Source organism: Schistocerca piceifrons, chromosome 1, assembly GCF_021461385.2.
Source record: "Schistocerca piceifrons isolate TAMUIC-IGC-003096 chromosome 1, iqSchPice1.1, whole genome shotgun sequence".
NCBI lineage: Eukaryota > Metazoa > Arthropoda > Insecta > Orthoptera > Acrididae > Schistocerca > Schistocerca piceifrons.
The window spans coordinates 917,200,008-917,222,730 of NC_060138.1; the positions used below are offsets into that span (position 1 = coordinate 917,200,008).

Sequence of the window (22,723 nt, forward strand, 5' to 3'; positions counted from 1 at the left end):
CTCACACTCAATGCATTGCCTCAGCCCCTGTATTTGTCAGACATGGGCCCCTGCAACTTCTTTCTATTCCTGAGGCTGAAGAGAACCATGAAAGGACATTGCTTTGCCACCACGGACGAGATAAAAACAGAATTGCTGAGGGAGCTGAACACCATAATGAAAAGTGAGTTCCAAAGGTGCTTCCAAGATTGGAAAAAGTGCTGGCACAAGTGTAAGCAATACCTCATTCACTACACCCAGATACTATTTTAAGAAATAGTTCAAAGAACCCTCTTCCATAAAAATTGTTTTTTTTTCATAGCTATAATTAATGCACAACTTTAAACTTGTCACAAGCTAATTCCTGCAAACACACAATGTAACAGCACACTTTGAATAACTGATTCTCTGAATAATACTTGTTGATCAAGTCAACTTAATTAACTTTATTGTATAGAATTATAACGTCAAAAATACCTGGCCAATTATCACAATTAACCCCTAACAAAGGTATCAGAAGGCACTGTTGCCTCAGAAGATCGATTTTTAGTGGGGAGACTCGGGAAGGATCTATGCTCCTTTGCATCTTATTGCTAATAACACTGATAACTGCCAACAAAGATAAAACATCAGTTGTCATCTGCACAAGAAAACCTTTATCTGATTCACTTCACAGTTTCAACTGTCATCTTCAGGAGTGAAATAGGCTCAAGTCATTGGTAAGCCAAAGTAAAAATAAGAATTGGATGGCAGTGTCCTATTTTATAGTCAATAAAACAGAGTAAGGATACTACCATCTGATTCTTATTTTGATGCTGGCTTACCAATGATTTGAACCTATTTCGCTTCTGAAGATCAACACTGATTGCTACTTACCATAAAGCTGACATCTTAAGTTGCTGGCAGACACAACTAAAAGACACTTACACACAAGATTTCGGATACAGTCTTCATCAGAAAAAAGGAACACACGCCAATACATTCACACAAGCAAGCACATCTCACTCACATGTGACTGCCAACTCCAGCATTTTGGGCCAGTGTCCTATTCCTGCCTGGTTTTCACTTCTGAAGATGACAGTTTAAACTGCTGAAGCTAGTAAAGTGAACCAAATAAAGGTTTCCTTGTGTGGCCGACAACTGACTATTTATCTTTGTTGAAATGTTCTGCAGCTACTGGACTACAGCTATGAACCAAATCATTGATAATTGTTTCAATAGCTACAGCTATCTGAGTCATTAGGACCGAAAACAGTTCTTTGCCGTAAGGGGTTCTTCCTCGTTCCTTACGCAAGTACTAGAAGGTAAAATGAATGTGGACAGACTGTTCCTGGACCTTTCACGTTCATACACCTCCTACACACAAACCATCAAACACCTCTATCGGTGCTAAACCCTTTCAAGTGTAACAAATCAGATTGGTTCTCTGACCATCCCACAATTGCATGTTAAGATTAACCCTGAACCTTAAAACCCACATACATCACGCAATATCACTCGTGCTGCCACTCCTCCTCCAATGCACAAACAACATTCTTCTACCCACAAAGTATTCTGGTATTAGAAAATAAGTGCCATACTCTCCCACCATGCCTAAGCCTTCATTAGTGTTTTGTCACAAAATCTCAAAAAATTTCAGTATGTGTTATTCTTATATCTTACAGCTTTTCCGTTTCTGAATTTCGAAAACCACCCTTAACATTGAATCACTCAGGTATGAACAACTTCATATCCTGAATACTGTACATTCCCATTTCCTTTCACGCACTTGTATCAGCGAGCCAGGCGCCATAGGGTGAAGTATATTCTTGATTAAAAAAAATAATAATAAAAATAAAAAATAATAATAAAAAAAAAAACAGTCCCTCACATAAAAGATATGAACTTGTTTGTTACTTTGTCACTTTTTAAACTTTGTTTGTGACTTCTAACCAACACATGGTCTCCTACATTGAATTCTGCAGGTGACCCTACTTCCTATCTCCGTTTTCTTTTATCTTCTTAGTTAATTAATAGTTCCGTAATATTAGTTTCTACTTCCTGTTGTTGTACACTCTCACTTGGCAAATCAGCCCATTTCAGTACGGTTCACTTTCTAATATAAAATACTTTACTTCCTACAGGTGACATTTTTGTAACTGAATGTGGTTCCTCATTTCAAACTACTTCAAAATTCTTGATCATCTCAAGATATCTTGAATGTCTGTTACTGCAATAAGTTATACATAATCTGCCTAGTTCTCTCATAATTCTCTCTGCAGGATTAGCCTGAAAGTGGTATCTGGACATTAAAATATGAGTTACATTTTCCCAGGCTAGAAATTCTCTGAATTTTCTGGCAGGAAATTGTTCTCTGTAATCAGATAGTAGTTTGCTGGGCTTCCCTATATTCTGGAAATAGCAGTCCCTTAGTTTAGATATTCCGTACAGGTTGTTGCTTCCTTCGTCGGACTTAATGTAACCAGCTTAGACCAGCATTTGATCACTATAAGAACGTATGCCATTCCTCCCCACCCTTTAGGGAGCGGACTGTAGAACTTCACAAACACACTCTTGGGTATTATTATATACAACAACATGTGCGTTCCACTAGATGATAATTTCACCGTTTGACATTAAATGAAGGTTCTAAGTTTTCCCCGGCTACACATGTACTTAAAGTAATATTTTTTACGCAATATATATTTTTCACTCCAAATACTTGCACAGCACATCACAGTATCCACAGCACCCAACTGTTCAACCTATTATCCTTATGGAATAAGCAGCCCTTATATTTTTCCCACTTACTGTCTTCGTGATATTATACATGTTTACGTTCCTCAATTGAGCCCTTATGAATGTATCTCCTGTTTGCTTTGTTGCTATGTTATTCACCAACCGTCTTGTCTCCTGGTAGCATTCGTTACTTTGTAAGAAACAGACTGTGACTTTTCCCCCTCTTCATTATATTTTTACTTGCTTCAATACCTCTTTTCTAGATTCCTTCATTAGGGGCACCTGCCACTATCCTTCTATGAGGTTCATAATACTTATATATTTAACTGCTGCAAACTAGTCAGTAACTTGTCAATCATTGGTACTCATCTCTTTCTACTTCTATTACGTTATTCACATTTCTTGAATCTAATACCTATCGTACAGATCCATCTGGTTTCTTCCTTACTACCAGAGGATTATTTAACAGCAATAGGAACAGAATAAAGTCTGATGAAAAATGGTTCATGTGGCTTTACTTTAAGTTTACACTCATAACCTCTAATCACTCCTGGTTTCAATGGAAAAACATCTTTATGGTTTTTCAAAATTTCTATCAACATTCTTTCACTTACATTTAATTACTATATTTATTACCTGAATTACTTACTTTGTCTTGGTCAATGTTCATTTCTCTAGTTATTGTTTTATTTGCAATATCATCTAATAATGCACCTTCAGCTGTCAATCTTATTTCTAGTAAGTGAGATGCACCAGGTTTGTTTGTAAATGAATTTTTCCCTCTGAATTTCCATATGGAAACATTACTACGTTACTGCACCCTCCTTAAAGTTTAACAAGACTATTGTTTGTGTATAAGGGGCGTTCAAAAAGAAACGAGCTGGAGGCATAACCACAGAGACCAATAACTGCATGTTAGAAGTACTGACCTTGGCTGTTGAGACACTTGTCCCACTGTGACACAAGGCTGTGAATGGCTCTCTCATAAAGTTCCCGAGGCTGCAATGTGAACCAGTTCTGCACTTACAGCTGGACTGCGTTGGTCGAGGTGAATCGTTTGCCCCTCGGAGTCTTTTTAAGAGGACCAAAAATGGCATAATCACAGGGAGAGAGTCCAGACTATATGGAGGGTGGCCGAGAACCTCCAATTTCAATTTCTGCAAGAGTGCCACAACTGTGTCAGCTGTATGAGGCTTTGCATTGTCGTGGAGCAGAATGACCCCAGGGGCAAGATTGCCTGGTTGTTTTGATTTGATCGCTTGGCAAAGGGTGATCAAGGTTTGTGAGTAATGCTGGGCATTCACTGTTGTCCTGTGAGGCAGGAAATGAATCAGAAGGGGGCCATCTTGATCAAAGAATAACATCAGCGTAACCTTTCCTGCACTCGTGTGGACGACAACGTACAGCTGTACATGTGGAACTGGTTCACATCGCAGCCCCGAGAATTTTACGAGACATCCATTCACCATATTGTGTCACAGTGGGACAAGTGTCTTAACAGCTAGGATAAATATGTCCACATATGAGTACTGGTTTCTGTAATTATGGCTCTGTCTCATTTCTTTTTGAACACCCTTTATAAATCAGTCAATGCCTAACAGGATTGGGATGTTCAAGCTCAACATGGAATACATTGGATATTCAAAAGCATAACCTTCAATCTTAAAGCTAAATTAATAAATCCTCTTTAATAGCTTTGCCATTTGTTCCTCTAATGCTGATAGCTCTTACTCCTGCAACTGGTAATCATGGAAAAATGTGTAATAAATATTAAGCTCTAAAAAAAAATCCTTTGTTGATGACAGAAATATGCTCCCTGAATCTCAGATAATGTCAACTGGTACACTGCTTAACATGTTGAATGCTGCACACCTTGTGATGCTGTTTCAGCATCAGGCAAGGCACACAGCATCAGGCATGTGTTCCTGCTGTGCTCACCAGAGACCACACCAGCAGTCAACATGTTAATGAGTCATTAATTGTATGTTCAAAATATTCGTTCATTTTTTATTGTTTTTCCTCTACACTTCTCGGAATCAAGCTACTCCCGTAAGTCCTTACCTCTGATTTGAACTATATTGTTTGGTTTGCCTCTTATTTCTGGTATTCCCACAACTATGTCCAGAATTAAAGTACTCATTACTATCATTCCTTCCCCCGCCTGTTTGTTGGCTATTATTACTGTAATAGATGCCCTACATAAAACATACTACATTAACACCAAATGCAGTGCAAATCCAGCTTCTATAGATCATCTTTAATGTTCCAAAGATTTTTTTATCTTTATTGACAGGAGCAAAATACACAAAATACCACGTTAATGGAGGAGTCTAATGATCTTTCCGCAAACTGGGGAAGCATAAGGAAGATAAGCAATTTCTGGCTTTTCTCTGCCTTTCTCACTCTTAAGCTCTTCATCAAGTTTAGTTCATTTTGACTGCAACGCCCACTCAATTTGTCAGTCTGGTGCCTATTCTGTCAGCACACTGTTAATAAGTTGTTTTTTTTTTTTTAATTCTTTGGCATAGCTATCATTTTCTGGCTGCATTTGAATTCTATGGACCACAGTCTGCAGTACAGAATTGCTTTTTGACAGATGGTGTTGGGGCAAGATATTACAGAGACAGAGCCGAGTGTGCTTAGGTTTCCTACGTACGCTGCAACCGGCAGAACAGTCCATTTTTCTTTTGGAAAATACGTCAAGCAAAGATAGCTAGCCCTCTGTTTCAAGATCTGCCATAAATTTTATAAGACGGGCGGATAAAGTTTAAATGTTCCAGGAACTCATCTTTTTTCTCTCTCTCTCTCTCTTCCACGTGTCCATCGACAGAATCATACTGGCATGACCTTGGCGGATTCTAGTGTGTCTGCTTCAATATGTCCATGAAGAGGCTCATCAAGGCAGGCGATAATGGACATCTCATCACCACGCCATTGCTCTGTTCACAATATTTTCCATTAAACACAAAAAAAAATGACAAGAGAAGATGCCTAAAGAGTACAGAAACACAACTGTAAATTTTTTTCTAAAATTAGTTCTGAAGATTCAACCACTTGGACTCTGATTAAAAAGGGAGAGCTCATCAAAACTAATCATATTTGGATCCTGGATCTGCAATCAGCATATAAAGTGAGCAGACATGCAAATGTGGCATTCACAATTTCCCACTTATTTGGAGAGAATGTGTCTCAGTTATTTTGCAAGCTGGTATATAGATTCACTAATATTATTAACTATGGTACTAGAGGGAGCTGTAGATGATAAAAACTGTAGGGGAAGACAGAGATTGGAGTAAATCCAGCAAATAATTATGGATGTATGTAGCAAGTACTACTCCGAGATGATGAAGGCGTTGGCACAGGAGAGGAATTCGTGGTGGGCTGCATCAAACCAGTCATAAGACTGATGACTTAAAAATAAAATAAAGTTTTCACTAATATTATTAACTATAGGTCTTAGAGAAATGCCTCCCCTGTGTACCTGAAGAAATCCGTATAGTCATGGTGCCACAACTACTAATATTCTAAGACCCTTAATGGAGTTAAGTGGAAAGCCTGATTTACTGATAAGACTCATCATCTTCCCCTTGGCATTATTCACAGGGTCCAAGAAGAGTCATCACCTTCCTCTCCACTTTATTCAGTGGTCTGATGTTAGATTAAGTCCACACACACACACGCACACACACACACACACACACACAAATGCATTACCAGATCGCTAGTTACTTGGTTAAAATTCAATGAACATCTTTAAGCGTATCTCATAGTTCAAGTCACAAATTCAGTCCCACACTCAACTCATCTGCTCCTTCATAGAACAATGTAGATGCTCTGCTTCATCACTGATTACAATTAAGTAGGTACTTTAATAGAAAATGACTTGACCCATGTTCACATTCAGTTTCTTAACCGAGTTCTTTCAGCCCTACTTGATGGCGATTAAGAAAATACGATACCAAGTGCTCTTACGAACTGTATCTATTGCATGAGCAGTTACACAAACAGGAACTTGTATTGAAATGGTACCTCTTACTTTTCAATTGTGTCACCACACTTGTTCACCTATTTGATCCAACATTATACATAATATCAATGCCTGAATAGAGAAACTTGAGTCAAGCCCCTTCTCTTGATAGCTTGTTGAATTTTCATGTGTTCATGAATAACTATTGGCAAAATGAAATGGCAAAAAAAAGAACAAAATCACTCAGTCTCATGGTAAGGCTCAAGAAAGAATGGTAGGGTAATATCTTCTTCGTTTGTGTTGTTGGTTGACTGTAATCAGGCTTTACTGTGTACAATGTGACAAATGTTGATAACATGAACTGCCTCCAGCAACACCCTAAATGTCACAACTGACAGCACTCACTCAAGCAACATAATACAAATGTGGCCATAAAAGACAAAGACAGTTGCATGGTGCATTAGCACACGTCACTAGAAAGGTTGGCACCCTATCTTTGCTGTAACGTAATTCAATTTTCACAAAACTAATTAACTTATGAGATAACAGACACTGAAAGTCCAGACTGTCACAATTTTCAGTTACAGATTTCGTTTCCTTGCCTGTGATATCCCAACTTTTGCTACTGATTTTTGTTGCCCTAAATTTTATACACAAGTTGACATACAGTTGAAATACACTAATTCGGTACCTTCAGGACCTTGATGGTGCCAGACTGCCGAAAATGCTGGCTTACCAATCATCTAAAATCAGCAGTTTATGGAGTGTGAGAGAAGGTAAACAATGGGCAGCAGGCCATTGATTGTTTATCACACATTCTCTGCTTCAATTAAAGTGATAAAAATGTATAATACAGCATAAAACAACATTTTAGAGAACAAATAAAAAAAGCCTTGATTGCATACATCATGTAATGCAATTTTAAGCTTTTATATTAAGTCCAGGGCAGTACAGTATTATACCGTCATACAGTACTGTTGTCGGTTTTTTTTCTTTTAGTATAGTACACAACTTTTAAACAACAGCATCATTTCTGATTGGAAGAGTGAAATCTGTTTTTATTTGTAGGCTTTTTGCCTGAGTTTTCACCAAGACTTAAAAAGAGTAGAAGTCTTAACTTTATTCCACACCAAAGCAGTTCCCAAAATAGCATCTTTAACGTTTGTTTTGTTTCTTGAAAATCCGCTACTGAACAGCCTGAACAGGTAACTTCTTGAAGAAAAGAAGCTCTTGTAAAAACATCTCAATGAACTTAACATCTCCACCTACTTGCACTGAGGTAGCTGCTGCTGTTGATCTATTTATAAATTTGCTGAAAGCAACAAATTGTGCAACACTGCAGAGCTTGTAAATTTGTGTACTATGCTTAATGAGTCTTTAAAAAAAGCAACATCCTCCTTAATCTTATTTCTCTTCTCAGCATTCTCAATCTGATTAATGATGTCGAGCTTTTCTTTTAGCATAACATGTTTGCGTTTCACTTCAATTTGTTTTTAGAGGTGCTTGGTTGATAAAACATTTCCACAGTAACACGCAACACTAATCATGATTACACTTTAAAACAACACTTTTTTTTTTGGTGTAGGCAACTGGTGCATGACAGGAGTTGTCTGACAGGTGAGTGAACTGTTGGCACTACATGAATGAAAATTGCTGACCAGTTCCAAGCACAAACGATTTCTGGTGAATACTTCCGAAATTTTCAGAACATATAAAGTGAAGAACGATTATTGAATGTGCCAGACTGTCAGATGCCAGGGTTTTTACTGTACTTCGTTAATTTATTAAGCCACTAATTAAGATTTTGCATAATTTTTCATAATATAAAATAATTTTCAAGGTGGCAACCATATTCCAAAAAAGGGTATTCCCACACAGATGAATAAGATGGTTCTATGTACTTTTATAACTTTTTACTAAGTCTCAATACATTTTTATAAACCACCTTACAATTTGAGCATATAGTCCATTTGGATTGGTAAAATGTAACTGAAACATTCTTCAAATGACTATGTAGTTTCCTAAATCAACAAATCTCTTTATGCCAGTCTTTAGATAATTAAACCCCACCCAAAATCTTCAATCTCGGATGCACTAGCAACTACGCAGCATACATGTTATTAATAATAAATGCAACGTTTCTGTGAAAATCCATGCCTAGCCTTGATATTACTAACATCTCTCTATCAAAAAATGAACATGGAAGTCTGAGCTCAGTAATCATTCAGGCCACACAATGTATTATGATCTTATAATAGTGTTCACTACCAGTAATCATTCACACAACATCATGTACTGAGTCAGTAAAGTAAAGACCATGACTGTCTATCGAAGGTGTAACATCTTGTGTCAAGACAGAGACAGTCCATTGCTTCGTAAATTCTGAATTGACACTGTGAAGCTTTCATTAAGTGAAGTTCCATTAATCTGATAGTATGAACATTCTTCCTAAGCACACTTCTACTTGCGTTTTCATCCCACCTCTGACTATGAGGATCTGATAGTATGAACATTCTTCCTAAGCACACTTCTACTTGCGTTTTCATCCCACCTCTCACTATGAGGACTGAGCTTAAGTGTTCTTTTGTCACTGAAACTGTCTTGTTCTAAGAATGGAGTGGGCAGAAATTGGCATTTCACTAACTCTGTAATCAGAGTGATGTACAACCAAACTGGCCATTGCAACACTTGCTGTGGAGAGAGAGCACTTTAAAAGCATAAACTCTGTAGTGTCCATCAGCTGAACAACCACTGAGAACTGTTTTCAGCTGTATCAAATATACGAAGAATTTCGATGCTGCCACAAGCCAGATGGACACACCAGGTAGGAAAACACTCCAAAGTAAAATGATATGACATCTGTTCTGAGACAGACCTTCAGTTTGACATTCACTGCCGTAAGTGGAAAAAAACCTGAAGCAGCTATACATATTTCAACATATACGTCTGCCCTGCCATTATCTAAGGTTTTTAATCAAACCAAATTTTGTTTCCAAGTTGATGTATTTCTGGTGGTGAGATAACCTGTTCACAATACACATTTCTACATTGCTTTAAGCCATTGCCTACATCAGGCAGTATACATGGACGGAGGGGGGGGGGGGATCCCAGTTAAAAGTACATTTCCTACCGGGTGGGGGGACACTTTTTCTGTGTTAGGCGAGAGTATACCTTTCCTCGGAACTTATCAGTCTTTTGAATGGTTATGGTTTTATGCACCGGCGTAAATTACCCAGTACTTTAGAAAACAAAACTCAGAGAACAAAACACATTTTGGGAAGGTGTCTGATGTGCAGCAACATGTACACTGCATATTTTCAAATTACGGAAGTATAAATTCGAATTCCACCAAATGCCGCATGTTACTTTCCGAAGCATTGAAATCGTGACTGCGATGTGCTTTTGTAAGCCAGTCATAGCTCACGTCACGTGATCTCACCAGCCAACGACAGCACATATTCATAACATAGGACACGTTATGTAGTCAGCCAATAGTAACATCACTGTCAAGTAACGCGAACACACAAATAGGAAAACTTAATGTTTTAAATTAATATACGTAGTGTTGCTACAAGAAAAGAAAAGCTTTCGCATATAATGTTGCCCCTTTTTGCACTTGTTACACTTTACCATGCATCACACAAATGAGCCAGTAACATGTTTAAGAAGGACATAAATGTCAGATCTTCTTAGCTCGAAATTATTCTAAATCAACGTACTCAAAGAGTTGATTTTTAATGAGAGTCAAAAGCTCTGTGATTTAAAGAAATTCATCGTACATTCTCGCTCATAGTTCGTCTTGCATAAAAAGAAATTTACTTTGGAAGTAACGCTTTTCAAACTACCATTAGCAATATTTTTCCGCGACCTGTTAGAAATAGGTTCGTCTCAGCAGTTGCCAGAGAGCTCCAGATAAAAAGTGTCTTACATAATGTCATAAAAGAAACAATACATGAGAGGGTACTCAAAGAGCACGGGAATTTCATGAACCATACTAAAATGCATAATTCAGCTTAAAGTGCACATTCGTATGTCCAGATTCCGATGTAAATTTTCTTGGAGTACTAGTACTGTACTATCTCACGTTTGGTTCTTTAGTATGGCATAATGCTATATGTTCTAGAAGATGAAAACATGCACCTGAAATGCAGTGAACAGTTGAAACTAGCCAATAGTGTGGAATTAAACACTCTGTTTCAAATACATTGGCAATAAATTGACTGGTTCAGTGGAAAAGATTAATAAAAGCCAAATTTCTTTAGCAAATTGACAGAAATAACTTCATTGTTCTGCAATGCAATCAATGCTCGACTGTCAGAAAGGGGAAATACAATAAAATCTGCAACTAATAACATATTTTGGCCTTCCGTAATTTATGTGAATGTATTTTAATTCACTTGATAGCTCCCGGTCACAGAATTCCGTTTTCTTTTCATTTGATGTGAGATCAATAAATGAAAAGGAAACAGCAAAATCACTAAACATAAACACAGGTCACGTGAGACTACCCACCACCCCATTACAACTTAAGACTGCTCTGTTGATCTGCCCAGATCTACAATATTTCTGAACCGTGCAATACTAGATAGTGCAGAAACAGGAACAGGAACTGGAACTGGAACTGAAATAAAAGCATTGTTCCAATGTCCGTATATTCTGGAGACCATTGGATTCCAAAACAGTAAGTCAGCTGCACAACAGCCACCAGCATTTTCTAGAAACACTGTTCAGGAACTGAAAAATGACTGCAGGAATTTGACTTAGATGCTAAATACAACAGGTGAGATGACACAATGTGTTTGGCAAATGTGAACTTTTACTTGGATGGCACAAGCACAGCAAGTTCGAGGACACACAAGAAAATCTTGATAGCTGGAACAAATTCCAGGGTGAACCGAAAAAAACATTTGGCGACAGGCAGCAGCAAATCCAAAGCAAGACACTACAGGTTTGACACCATTGTTTCTGCTGCACCGTTGTGAGGCCAATGTGATAATGGATACAATATTCCCATTTCAACCAGTTGATACTCAGAATGAATACACGAAATATCTCATCACCAGGACTGAAGAAGCAAGATAGCTGGCTCACATATGACGAGGACACCCACATGAAGACCTAGAGTGTTGTAACAGCAACACCAGCCTGTGACATACAGTCCAGGAAGAGTCAGTGTGGATTTTTATGCCTGTTTGGAAAGTAGGAATATTGAAAAACTACTAAAATGCTACTTTTGGCCATATTGTATCCTTTGTTTGCTCGTCGGACATCACAAATGAACTTGAGGACTATGGTCCTTCACCAAAAAGGCAAAAGCACAGAGACTGTGTCCATTTCTTCTGTACGAAGCCCTATTACAGTCTTGAGGCACAGATCAACGATGGGAGCTTCTCATTCATGAGTGATTTTGCTCAATGATAGTGGAATTTTGACATGAGGGGCAACATTCAATGTTCATCATAGCAAAAAGGATGTGATAACATGATCAGTATGTGATGGTTTGTCAGTGCTACCATACAGAGGATCAGTGACAAGACTTAAGATCCAGGAAGCTGTAGCCAGCTCCAATGAGACTTTCTGAAACAGTTGGTCATAGAATGTGTATATTATGCAACAAATTTAATAATTCCATTTCAATTTAATAATTTTCCAATAATGATTTATGTTCATTGACATAAAAAAGATTTTCCATTCTCTACTGCACCTTTTTAGGGGCTGACTTTTTTTTAATTATCCAAAGTAACCTATGTTTCTCCTCAGATTTCAAGCCATCTCTCTATTAAATTTTACCAAAATTAGTTCAGAGGTTTAATCTTGAAAACATAACAGACCCAGTTACTTTCACACTTATTATATTACATTATGGAAGTGTGGATTAAAAAAAATGTGTGTTAAATCTTATGGGACTTAGAAGTATGGATTAAAGATGTAGGGTATTATATAAGCATTGTACTCATTACCTTGAATAGTATTATGTAGGACATATCAAGACAGCATCGCTTCTTGAAAAAAAGTAATGTAAATCAACTTTTCGATATGTAACTACAATGGAACCGCCATACGTGCTCAATAGAACCGCCATACGTGCTCATACAATTGTAATTACTATTATCTCTGTATCGTAGTACATACGAAAAAGATTTCTTTGTTTCATGCTCTTGTCTCCTTCTTTGTCTGGGTGGCTCTGATGTCCTATCTAATGATCACATATAGATCACGGTCTGTACATAAGTATTTCAATCATAAGTAGTGCCATGATAATTTTTTTTAAATATATGTGCAAATAGCTCAGTAGTATGTGTATTTGTTAGTAGCAAAAGTACCTTCTCTGACCCATAATTATCATTTGCGTAATAATTAAATGTTGCCTTGGCCATTTTGTGTAAGTCCATTGTTGCAGCGATGCCATTGGTGTTAAAATGGTAAAACTATTTCAATAATCATTTAATTGCAAAAATTATTAAAGAAAATAATCTAAATATATGCAGAACGGCGTGTTGTAATATTTTTTATTTCTTTTTGTAGGCCAGAGGTACAGTTTTATTAAAAACAATTATTTCAATCATATATGCTGTCATTACACATAGGCAGCTATACTGGAGCATCAAGCCTCACAAAGAAAAACAAATAATTAATTGAGTATAACATTTAATTTGCTTATTGCGTAACATTAAAGAAAGTTTTTTTTTTTTTTTTTTTAATCCATCGTGAGTAAGACAGATGTCTTCATGTTGGAATACGTATGGTGTTTCTGGCGATAGCACCCTGAGAAAATTTAGCCGTGGCCTTTAACGAACATAAAAGAGATTTTTTAACAGAACATTTCATTCTAAATTTAACAGAATATTTTATTTCATTCGCTTTTTCAAAAAGTTACACACTATCAACCAATAAAAGCATTTTCATAAATGTGATCAAGTTGAAAAGTTTAACAGTAAGTACAACAGCTTTATCAAAGCATAAATATTCTTTCCTTATTCATGTCATATTCTAGAAATCAATAAATATTGTACTACACACTTTTTTAAATAAGTCCTTCCACACCTAATTTCATCAAAATCTGTTCAGCAGTTTTGTCGTGCAAAGGTGACAGACAGAGTAATTTTTGCATTTATAATATTAGTATAGATTTAGTATTTATCATTTCTGGAAGGTTCTTGATCTTTCTTACGGTTGTAACGTTTGTATGTACTGGAATATTTCATGTTAAGTTGGTGTTGGCACATGACAGCAAAGTATTTAGTGCCCGTACCAAAATGTTATGAGACTAGTGTGGTTAAAGCATGTAAAATGATTAGAACTACAAGGAAAAACATAAATAATGCCCTAAGTAACACACACACACACACACACACACACACACACACACACACAAGAGAGAGAGAGAGAGAGAGAGAGAGAGAGAGAGAGAGAGAGGAGCGTGCACATGTGCATTCAGTGCTAAGTGTTTACTCCACTGACGACACTGATTTCTGATTTGGACTTGATTGCAGTTACAACATGGAAATATTTTGCATACCCGCAGAAGACAATCATCTCACAAATGAAGCAGCACCTGACCTGTAATACATTCCAGCTGTCAACTGCATGTTAAAGCTGCGATCTTAGTGTTGACATCAAAAAGCTGACAATTTGACAGTCATGGAATATCTTTGTACCTTACTTTCCGACTCACATTTGTATTTAGTTTAATATGTTGTGCGACAGTTATCTTACCTGATTAAGAACATTTACCATTATAGCTTCTTTAAAACAATTTAAAAGATATTCTCAGTTTATAGAGATATTTTCGGGAGTATAAATCAATAGATTATGGAGGACCAAGTTACAACTGTGTTTTTAAGAATGAAAATTCTAATGTTAAGAGATGGAATTAAACTCCAGGAAGGGCTGTTCAAAATAAAAGGTACAAAACGATGCTGTGGGTATGATTTGAAGTCTTTATCTGAAAGTGATCACCACACACCTGAGCACAACTATCCCACTTATTTCATAATCTGAAGTATTCCCTGTTCCCAGAATTCCAGTGGCTGTGACAGGAGCCAGTCCTCCATCTTTGAGATGTTTTCTTAGTGGGCCAAACACATGCAAGTCACAGGGTGACATGTCCGGGCTGTAGGGCAGATGCTCAAGCTGCTCCCACCTGAACTTGGCCATTAAATTTGTGTGACCTCAGAGACATGTGGACACACATTATCATGAAGCAGAATCATTTACTCTATGAGCAGCCCAGACTGTTTGCTCTTGATGGACTTGCATAAGCTATGGAGTGTCTCACAGCACAAGTCATCGATAATGGGTTTTCTGTGCTTGAGGAATTTGTTGAATATCGAACCTCGGATGTCAGGAAAGACCATGAGCATCACCTTGCCTGCCAACGGCACAGATTTTCACTTTTTAGGGCGAGATGACAATACTACACACGTATCTCTAGATGTCTCACTATGTTATCCATAGAATAATTTCAACAGAACTCCCCTATCCAAGAAGTACAAATAGTTTACAGTCATTAAACATTAATTCTCTAGGTCAGGGGTTCCCAGATTTTTCCTCTGACGGAACACTGTGAGAATCTTGGTACTTCGATAAAACACCTTCATTCTTTTGAAGGTTAATAAAATTTTTAAAAATGAGGAAAACTTGTTTTATTCAGTGATTATTACAATTCTGAATCATAATTAATAACATAGTAACCATAATAAAATTTAAAAAGTATTTAGCATCATGAAAATGTTGAAACAAAGAGTGTCATGTTATTAACAGTTTTTCATGGAGCAGTTATTCACTTCCTACTTAAGACAACTTGGGAAACCCTGCTCTGTGTGAAGCTTTCAGTTATATGTTTTCTTGTACAAATTCCTACCGCATCGATTGAGTGTAATTGGCATATTCTTTAGACATTCATAATATTGCCCTCTCACAACTTAATACTAGGGTAAATAAAAGTCATAACAATATATAATTATTCACTTGATTAGCAGAATAAAAATCTAAAGCCTCATGAACTTAACTGCTACACCATATAACCAATTGTGTGCACACAGACATACACACACATGCATGAATTTGTTATATAAAGTTACCTTCTGGAGTTTCCAATTGCCACGAGAGCAGAATTCTTGGAATACAGAGTAACATCAACAGCATCATATTGAGAAAAGAGAAGATAAACCTGAAACAAGGCACAAGAATCATACAGCTGCTACCACATGATTACTGGCTGCAATGACAACAAATACAACAGTTTCACCCCCCCCCCCCCCCCCCCCCCCCCCCCGATGTTTAAATAAACAGAATTAGTTTATTATCTTCATTGCCAACTTTAGTTTCAATATTACAATCATCTTCACAACACAGACCAAATGAAATGTTTCAGTGCTTTCTGCATTAAGGGCTTTAGGTTTTATTCATTCCAAAAGTTAACTTTTGACTTCGCACAATTTTAAACACGGTGAGACTACACAGACTATTTCTAGACTAAAACCATGCTAACTGATTTATACTAGTGTATAATGAACAGTGAAGTTATTAGGCATTGTTTCAAAAAAAGAAGTTTCAACTCAGACGATGAAGGCGTGACTGATATCATTCCATGCAGCCACATAACATCTGATTTAATGTCGATGACATCATGGAAGCCACAAGTGCAAGAGGAAGGATGGTTAGCAATGTATTTCATGTTTTAGAGTCTTATGAGACCAAGTGATAGGTGTGACTGAGGTGATTATATCAGCTCCAATAAATTGCACATACCCTAAAGAATAATCACTCCATGAAACACAATGTTGAGTATACTGTACAACATATAGAATATTGTTCTTTTCATTTACAATTATGCAGCTGTTCTACAAAGAAGTAATGGATGCATCACTTAACATGACTTAATTAAGCAATTTCACCAAATTACAATTGACTCTTATCTTAAACAAAATCTAGTATTTTATTTCAGCAAGACTATGCCTAGCTTGGTGAGAGAGCAGCTTTTGAAAGTTACAGGAAACTATGAGACAGAACATAATAATGACTAAACATAAACAGTCCACCAATGTAATGGCACTCAGAAGTGACAAACCGTGCATGTGGCTTCTTGCTCCCCAAGTTCACTGAATTACCTGTTCTGTAAATAAAGTTATTTGTTTAAACTGCATACTTCATTAAATTGTGCTTCAAAATATTCACCCAAACTCTGACATCTGATAAATGTAGGGTTCCACGATTACCATAGGGAAGCCAAACCTGAGATCTGGAAAAACAGTAACAATGCTTGCACCTGATGGCATCAACAAAAAGGATGAGTAGTGAAAAGCAGTAAAATATTTAAATGAGATGGATAATGAAATAGCAGTGAACAATGAATGGTAGCTGTGCTTCCAATACATCAAGACTGAACTCATCTGATATTTATAAGATTATATTTAGTAGCAAGAAGGAATTGTACACAACAAACATTTGAGAACAAATAGTAACAGGGAAGTATCCGACTTGAATCAGACTGCATAATGAATATCAATCAGCATTGACCATCACAGTGGAGCTGATGGAAATGGTAGACAGACAGAGCAAACAAGAGATTCTACAAAACACAAATATTGTGAAATGTGGACACATAAAGGAACAGAGAACATACAGGTAGAAGGAGATAACAATTACCAGAAGGCCGCTAAATATGTATGCATCACAAAACCAAATATGTATGCATCACAAAACCGTATTTCGAGGAAAAGAAACAAATATTCCAGTCGATGACCAGAAAGTACACCACACAAATATTTGTTCACATGTAGACAAAATTTCAAACTTGCTTTAAATGTTCAGGATCATAAAACTAATGAGTAATAGTTGAGATCAGTCAACTCCTAAACACATCTGGGTGCAACAATTTGTGAGGAACTGAATGGAATCTTTGATCACACAGAATCAATTATTGGTAATGCAGGTGGCAAATATTGCTTCATTGGTAGCATACTGGGAAAATCCAGTCAGTCTGTTCAGGAGATTACTACTAAAATACTGCACCCAGTAGTTCTGACAGAGGATATTAAACATACCAAAAGAAGGGCAGCACAAATGATCATAACTTCATTTGACCCATGGGAGAGAATATCAGAAATGTTGAAAAACCTAAAATAGCACATGCTTGGAGTTAAAGATACAAACTACCTCACAAAAGGCAAATTACAAAGTTTTAAGAGCCAAAGTTAAATGAGAAATCTAAGAATATGCTACAACTCCCAACAATCCTTCCGCGTAGTGACTAAAAACATAATAATATACTAATTACAGAACACAAATGGAATCTGATGAAATTTTAACGTGTAGTGCAATAGGAAGTATCCTCCGCCATGCATCTAACAGTGGTTTGCAGAGTATTAATGTTGATCAGATGCCTCCCCAAGCCTGTGGAGCATAATGGGGAGGATATCTATCTCAAGGAACAAGGAGATTCATGGGATTTCAAAAATGCAGAAAGTTTGCAACATCCACTGTAAATTTTAAGAGGTTGTGGTAGTGTTGGTCAAAGATCTAACAATGGATCAATTTCAAGATGTACAACAAGAATATGAGGGAATACAAGAGAGCAATAAAAGGAGGAGGAAAAGGGAAAAAATAAGAACAAGAAGATAGGTACTGTGGGACAGAAAGAAGCAATAGTAGAGGCACAATCCATATCACTTCAGGCGGTGTGGGGGGGTGGGGGGTGGGGGTGTTACCTTCACAGTCTCGGATATTATTGAATTTAGCATATGTTAAAGTTTTAAAGTTCAGGTGTAAGTAAGAAACACGTATTTTTTTGTGTTCTCCATAAAAATCCCTGCCCCAAGGTACAAGCCTCAAAGAAGACACAGCGAACACCATTTTGAAGATGCGAATTTCAGAATTTTTTTAAAAATGCTGTATTTCTGTAACGTTCTAGATATTTTGTTAGAGTTTTTTTTTTTTTTATTTTTTTTTATTTGAAAGATAATTGCTTTATGATTACAATGGTATCCTCCACTAGGGCATATCTTTCAAAGTTCTTTTACTGTCAAATTTTGAATTATTTTTTTAAATATTTTACAGAATTTTTTTTAAAATGTCAATTCAGAAAAGTTAGATTTTTTCTGTTGATTAGTGGCATGTAGTACTATATTGTATGTAAAGGAGAGCTTCCACTTTTAAGTTGAACAGGTTTTATTTTAAAAAATCTTTTTTTTTAACTTTAAAGGGTAATGTATGTGTTCACTGAAGTTGTTTCTTACTAATTTCTTAGTTACAATGTTTATTTCTATTGTCTTTGTTGCAGTTATTTCTTATCACTTCCTTTGTTGCAGACATTTCTTACATTTTGTGTAGTTTCTTCTCAGTTTATTTGTCGTGGTTGTTCATTGCATGTTTCTGTACTGCAGTTGTTCAGGGCTAATTTGTTTACTGAAGACGCTTCTAAGAAATCTGAGACCATCCAGTGAATTCTGTGTTTTCATAAGAATTTTTCCAGTTGACACAGTTGCAGTGCAGTGTGTTTTGTGAAAAGGACTGTTTGAAATGTCTTCTGACTGGGGTCACAGGAGAGTGAAGTGTGCTGACTATTTGCATATCCATAAAGAGTGATATATAAAGCAAACAAAAAAACAGACTTGTTTCAAGTTGGGAATGTGTGTTCTCATTTGAAGACATCGTTTCAAAGTGTTTGTGTTCTAAATGTTTTGACAGAATAATAACAACAATTATATCTGAACAAAATGAAGCATCCCATGGTACGGATGACACAGATTTTGCATCAACAGAGTAAGAATTTAATATCCTGAATCAGTCAACAACAGAGGTAGGTGTTAGTCCTGTTAAGGAAGCGTTGTCAGTGAAGTCAAGTCATAAGCTCTAAGCATGAAGAAAGCACAGAGAAATTACTAAAGCTATGGATGATAATATACAGCAAAACTGATCACACTCTGCAAAGTAGAAATTCCATCTTCAGAAGAAAATGAACCAAAGCACTCTTGCACCTATTGCCAGGAATTTTTCACAAATATCAATTCAGCTGTTGAATATTGTGCTTACTACATTGCATTATTCCAGGGACATTTTCAAAGAAAACAATTTGAACCATGTTCCATCAGTATCAAGTACATAGTAGACAAACCAAGAAATGTGAGGGTCTGTAAAAGGAGTCTTTGGAAGACCAGATCCCTATTATAGTCACTCTGTAGAAGCAGCTCAAGTTAAAATAGTGTAGTCATTTTATTTGGAAGATAAATGGGACTGTTCTCGCCAGAGTGCCAACAAATAACAGCTGAAGATCATAAGTGGCATGACTTGCAGTATTAAAGAAACTTTTGCAATTTATAAAAGCAACTTTTATAACTTCACATATTGGAAGATCAATATTTCATGCACTGTGGCCCAAGGTGGGGTAGTTCCACACCCACCTAGAGATCTCAGTTTATGTGTGTACTGCACAAATTTTGAACTTTGGGTGGTAACTTGAAGACCTTACTGGAGCATGTAACATTGACACCTTGGTTGGGTGTGTGAAGTCAGTAGTCTGTGATGTAAAGCGAGAGACTTGGTTCTTTCAAGAATGTGGTAACTGCCTTGGAAAGGAAGGACTATCTTTACACAAACTTGACCTGGAAGGTGTAGCAGATAACTCTGCAGAAATTACATTATGCGACATGGGAGGGAAAATAAACTAATTAAGAAAACTGTTGCCTTTGGCAGTTTCACTGATGAACCTGGGAAATGGTCAGTGAAAGCAGTAACATACCAGCATCTGAAGAAATTGCAGCAACACATTGCAGAAATGACAGGTTGTGTACAGGCTGAAGAACTAGGTTTGATGCTTCACTGTGATTTTGCTGAGAACTGGTCCGTAATCCTCCCACAAGAAGTACAAGGGTATCAATGGAGTAACGGCAGGTTTCAATTTTTACAGGAGTGACATATTTTCAAACAAGACCACAATATTGCAGTTATAAGTGATGACACAGGACATGACTCAGCACATGCTTCGTTAGCAATGCACAAAATTCTTCAACTGCAAACAGGGGTAGAGAAGATCATCATTATTTCTGATGGTGCTCCTAGTCTCTTTGAATCGAGTAAGTCCCTTGTGCCAACTGACTGGGTATACAGTGTTACTGGTCCACGGAAAGGGGCCTTGTGACGGTGTAGTAGGCTGCTGAAGCACCTACACTATAAAACATAATCTTGTCCAGACCAAATACAACTGCGATTCAGAATGCTGAGGATTTTACAAGAGTCATGAAATCTTACACATCCACAGCTCTCATTCTTTTTTCAAAAGAGGAAATCAAAGAATTCCAGCAGAAAAAGAAGAATGGTCCCAAACGGTCCAAACAAACAACTCCTGTTAAAGGAATTCAGAAAACACATCTTTGGTCTCGAAGTGATGGGCAAACTCATATTGCAAGCACTTTAAAGAGCAAGAAGAAGAAATTTCGTTGGTTCAGGCCAACACCTCAGAAACAACAGGATAATATAAAGATTCACAACCTGAGAAGGGGGATGTTTGTGGTGTCTCTGTATGACTGTGACTGGTGAATTGCAGAGATTATAGACACCAAGTTATGCATTAAATGAAATTGTAGTGAACTTTATGCTACTGTAGTGCCTCAAGAATTTCGGTGTAAATTCTAGAGACACTCAGCTTTCCACCGTATCAAACACCCGATATTTTAAGTACGAGGGTGAGAGAGTGGAGATGTGTCTACCTCGCCACCTGTTTCTGTGTGTGCAGGATGGACGTGTATCGGAGATTATGGCAATAGTGATGGTGGATCGGTGAGGGCAAGTTGCCTTGCTCGTCACAGAAATTACACACACAGCACTAGGAGCAAGTGCACCTTACTCTGTGACGGTGCTACGTCAATCATTATTGTGAACAGGTGAATTGAGAAAAAGAAAAGGCACTTACTTTTACTTACTTACTGACTCTATAGAGTTGGGGGCGGTGGACTTGCGAGAACCTTGAGAGGTTTTTTGGAAGTGCAATTTATTGTAAAAGCAAGTAAGAGTTTCTGATGGACCGCGAGTCATTGGGCTTACGAAAATGTAATTCATTTATGTGAAAACTGTTATGTGGTGTTCTCTTTGTGGAAGTGAAGTATGGCAGGATTGATTAAAAGTATCTTGAGTGTACGCAATCATTTTAAGGGTAGAGAAAATGCCTCCAAACAGCATCATATCTTCGGAGAAGAAGTTGGGCAGATCGTCGCAACCGACTATCCTGAAAATAAGATCGACAAAGCACCTCAAGTAAGCCAACGATGAAGGGGACGTGTGAGTCGGGCACACCCACACCACACTGCTTCCTCTAGTCACTAGAAACTGCCAGAACATGGCAACTGATGTGATCAGGACCTGAAAAAGGAGGAATTTTTTTAAGTAAATTGAGACAAGAAGATATTGAGCGTTGCCATAACAACCAGTGGTAACAAGACTGAGGAACTGTTTCGAGTAATTGCATGGTATCCAATAAACCAAAGGAAGAAAGTTGCGAATGCAACACAATACAAGATGGGAAAAAGTAATAATGCCAAGAGAACGGGGAGAAGATCTCAACTTTTTGACTAAGGAGTTTTTGGTGTGAGGAGGAAGTATTTCTCACCCATGCATATCGTGCCTATGCGAGGCAGTAACCAACTGATGTCGACACAGTAACTAGCCAATGATGTCTTCATCTACATCTACATCTATACTCCGCAAGCCACCTGACAGTGTGTGGCGGAGGGTACCTTGAGTACCTCTATCGGTTCTCCCTCCTGTTCCACTCTCGTATTGTTCGTGGAAAGAACGATTGTCGGTATGCCTCCGTGTGGGCTCTAATCTCTCTGATTTTATCCTCATGGTCTCTTCGCGAGATATACGTAGGAGGGAGCAATATACTGCTTGACTCTTCGGTGAAGGTATGTTCTTGAAACTTCAACAAAAGCCCGTACCGAGCTACTGAGCGTCTCTCCTGCAGAGTCTTCCACTGGAGTTTATCTATCATCTCCGTAACACTTTCGCGATTACTAAATGATCCTGTAACGAAGCGTGCTGCTCTCCGTTAGATCTTCTCTA

The 22,723-nt window shown here is 37.4% G+C and overlaps 1 protein-coding gene across 2 annotated transcripts in view; it reads right to left on the reverse strand.

Annotated features, from left to right (window-relative positions):
- The window catches only part of LOC124717131 (pre-piRNA 3'-exonuclease trimmer-like), a 205,339-nt gene that overhangs the window by 63,668 nt on the left and 118,948 nt on the right, over positions 1-22,723 (reverse strand). Inside the window, exons 10-11 of one of the 2 annotated variants that reach the window (XM_047243874.1) lie at positions 15,748-15,836; positions 13,218-13,450 (exon numbers count right to left, since the gene is read on the reverse strand). In XM_047243874.1, coding sequence (XP_047099830.1) covers positions 13,276-13,450; positions 15,748-15,836 — 264 coding nt within the window. In that variant the 3' untranslated portion in view covers positions 13,218-13,275. Of the gene's footprint in view, positions 1-13,217; positions 13,451-15,747; positions 15,837-22,723 lie in introns of those variants that run through there. The other variant, XM_047243883.1, reaches the window with a different exon arrangement.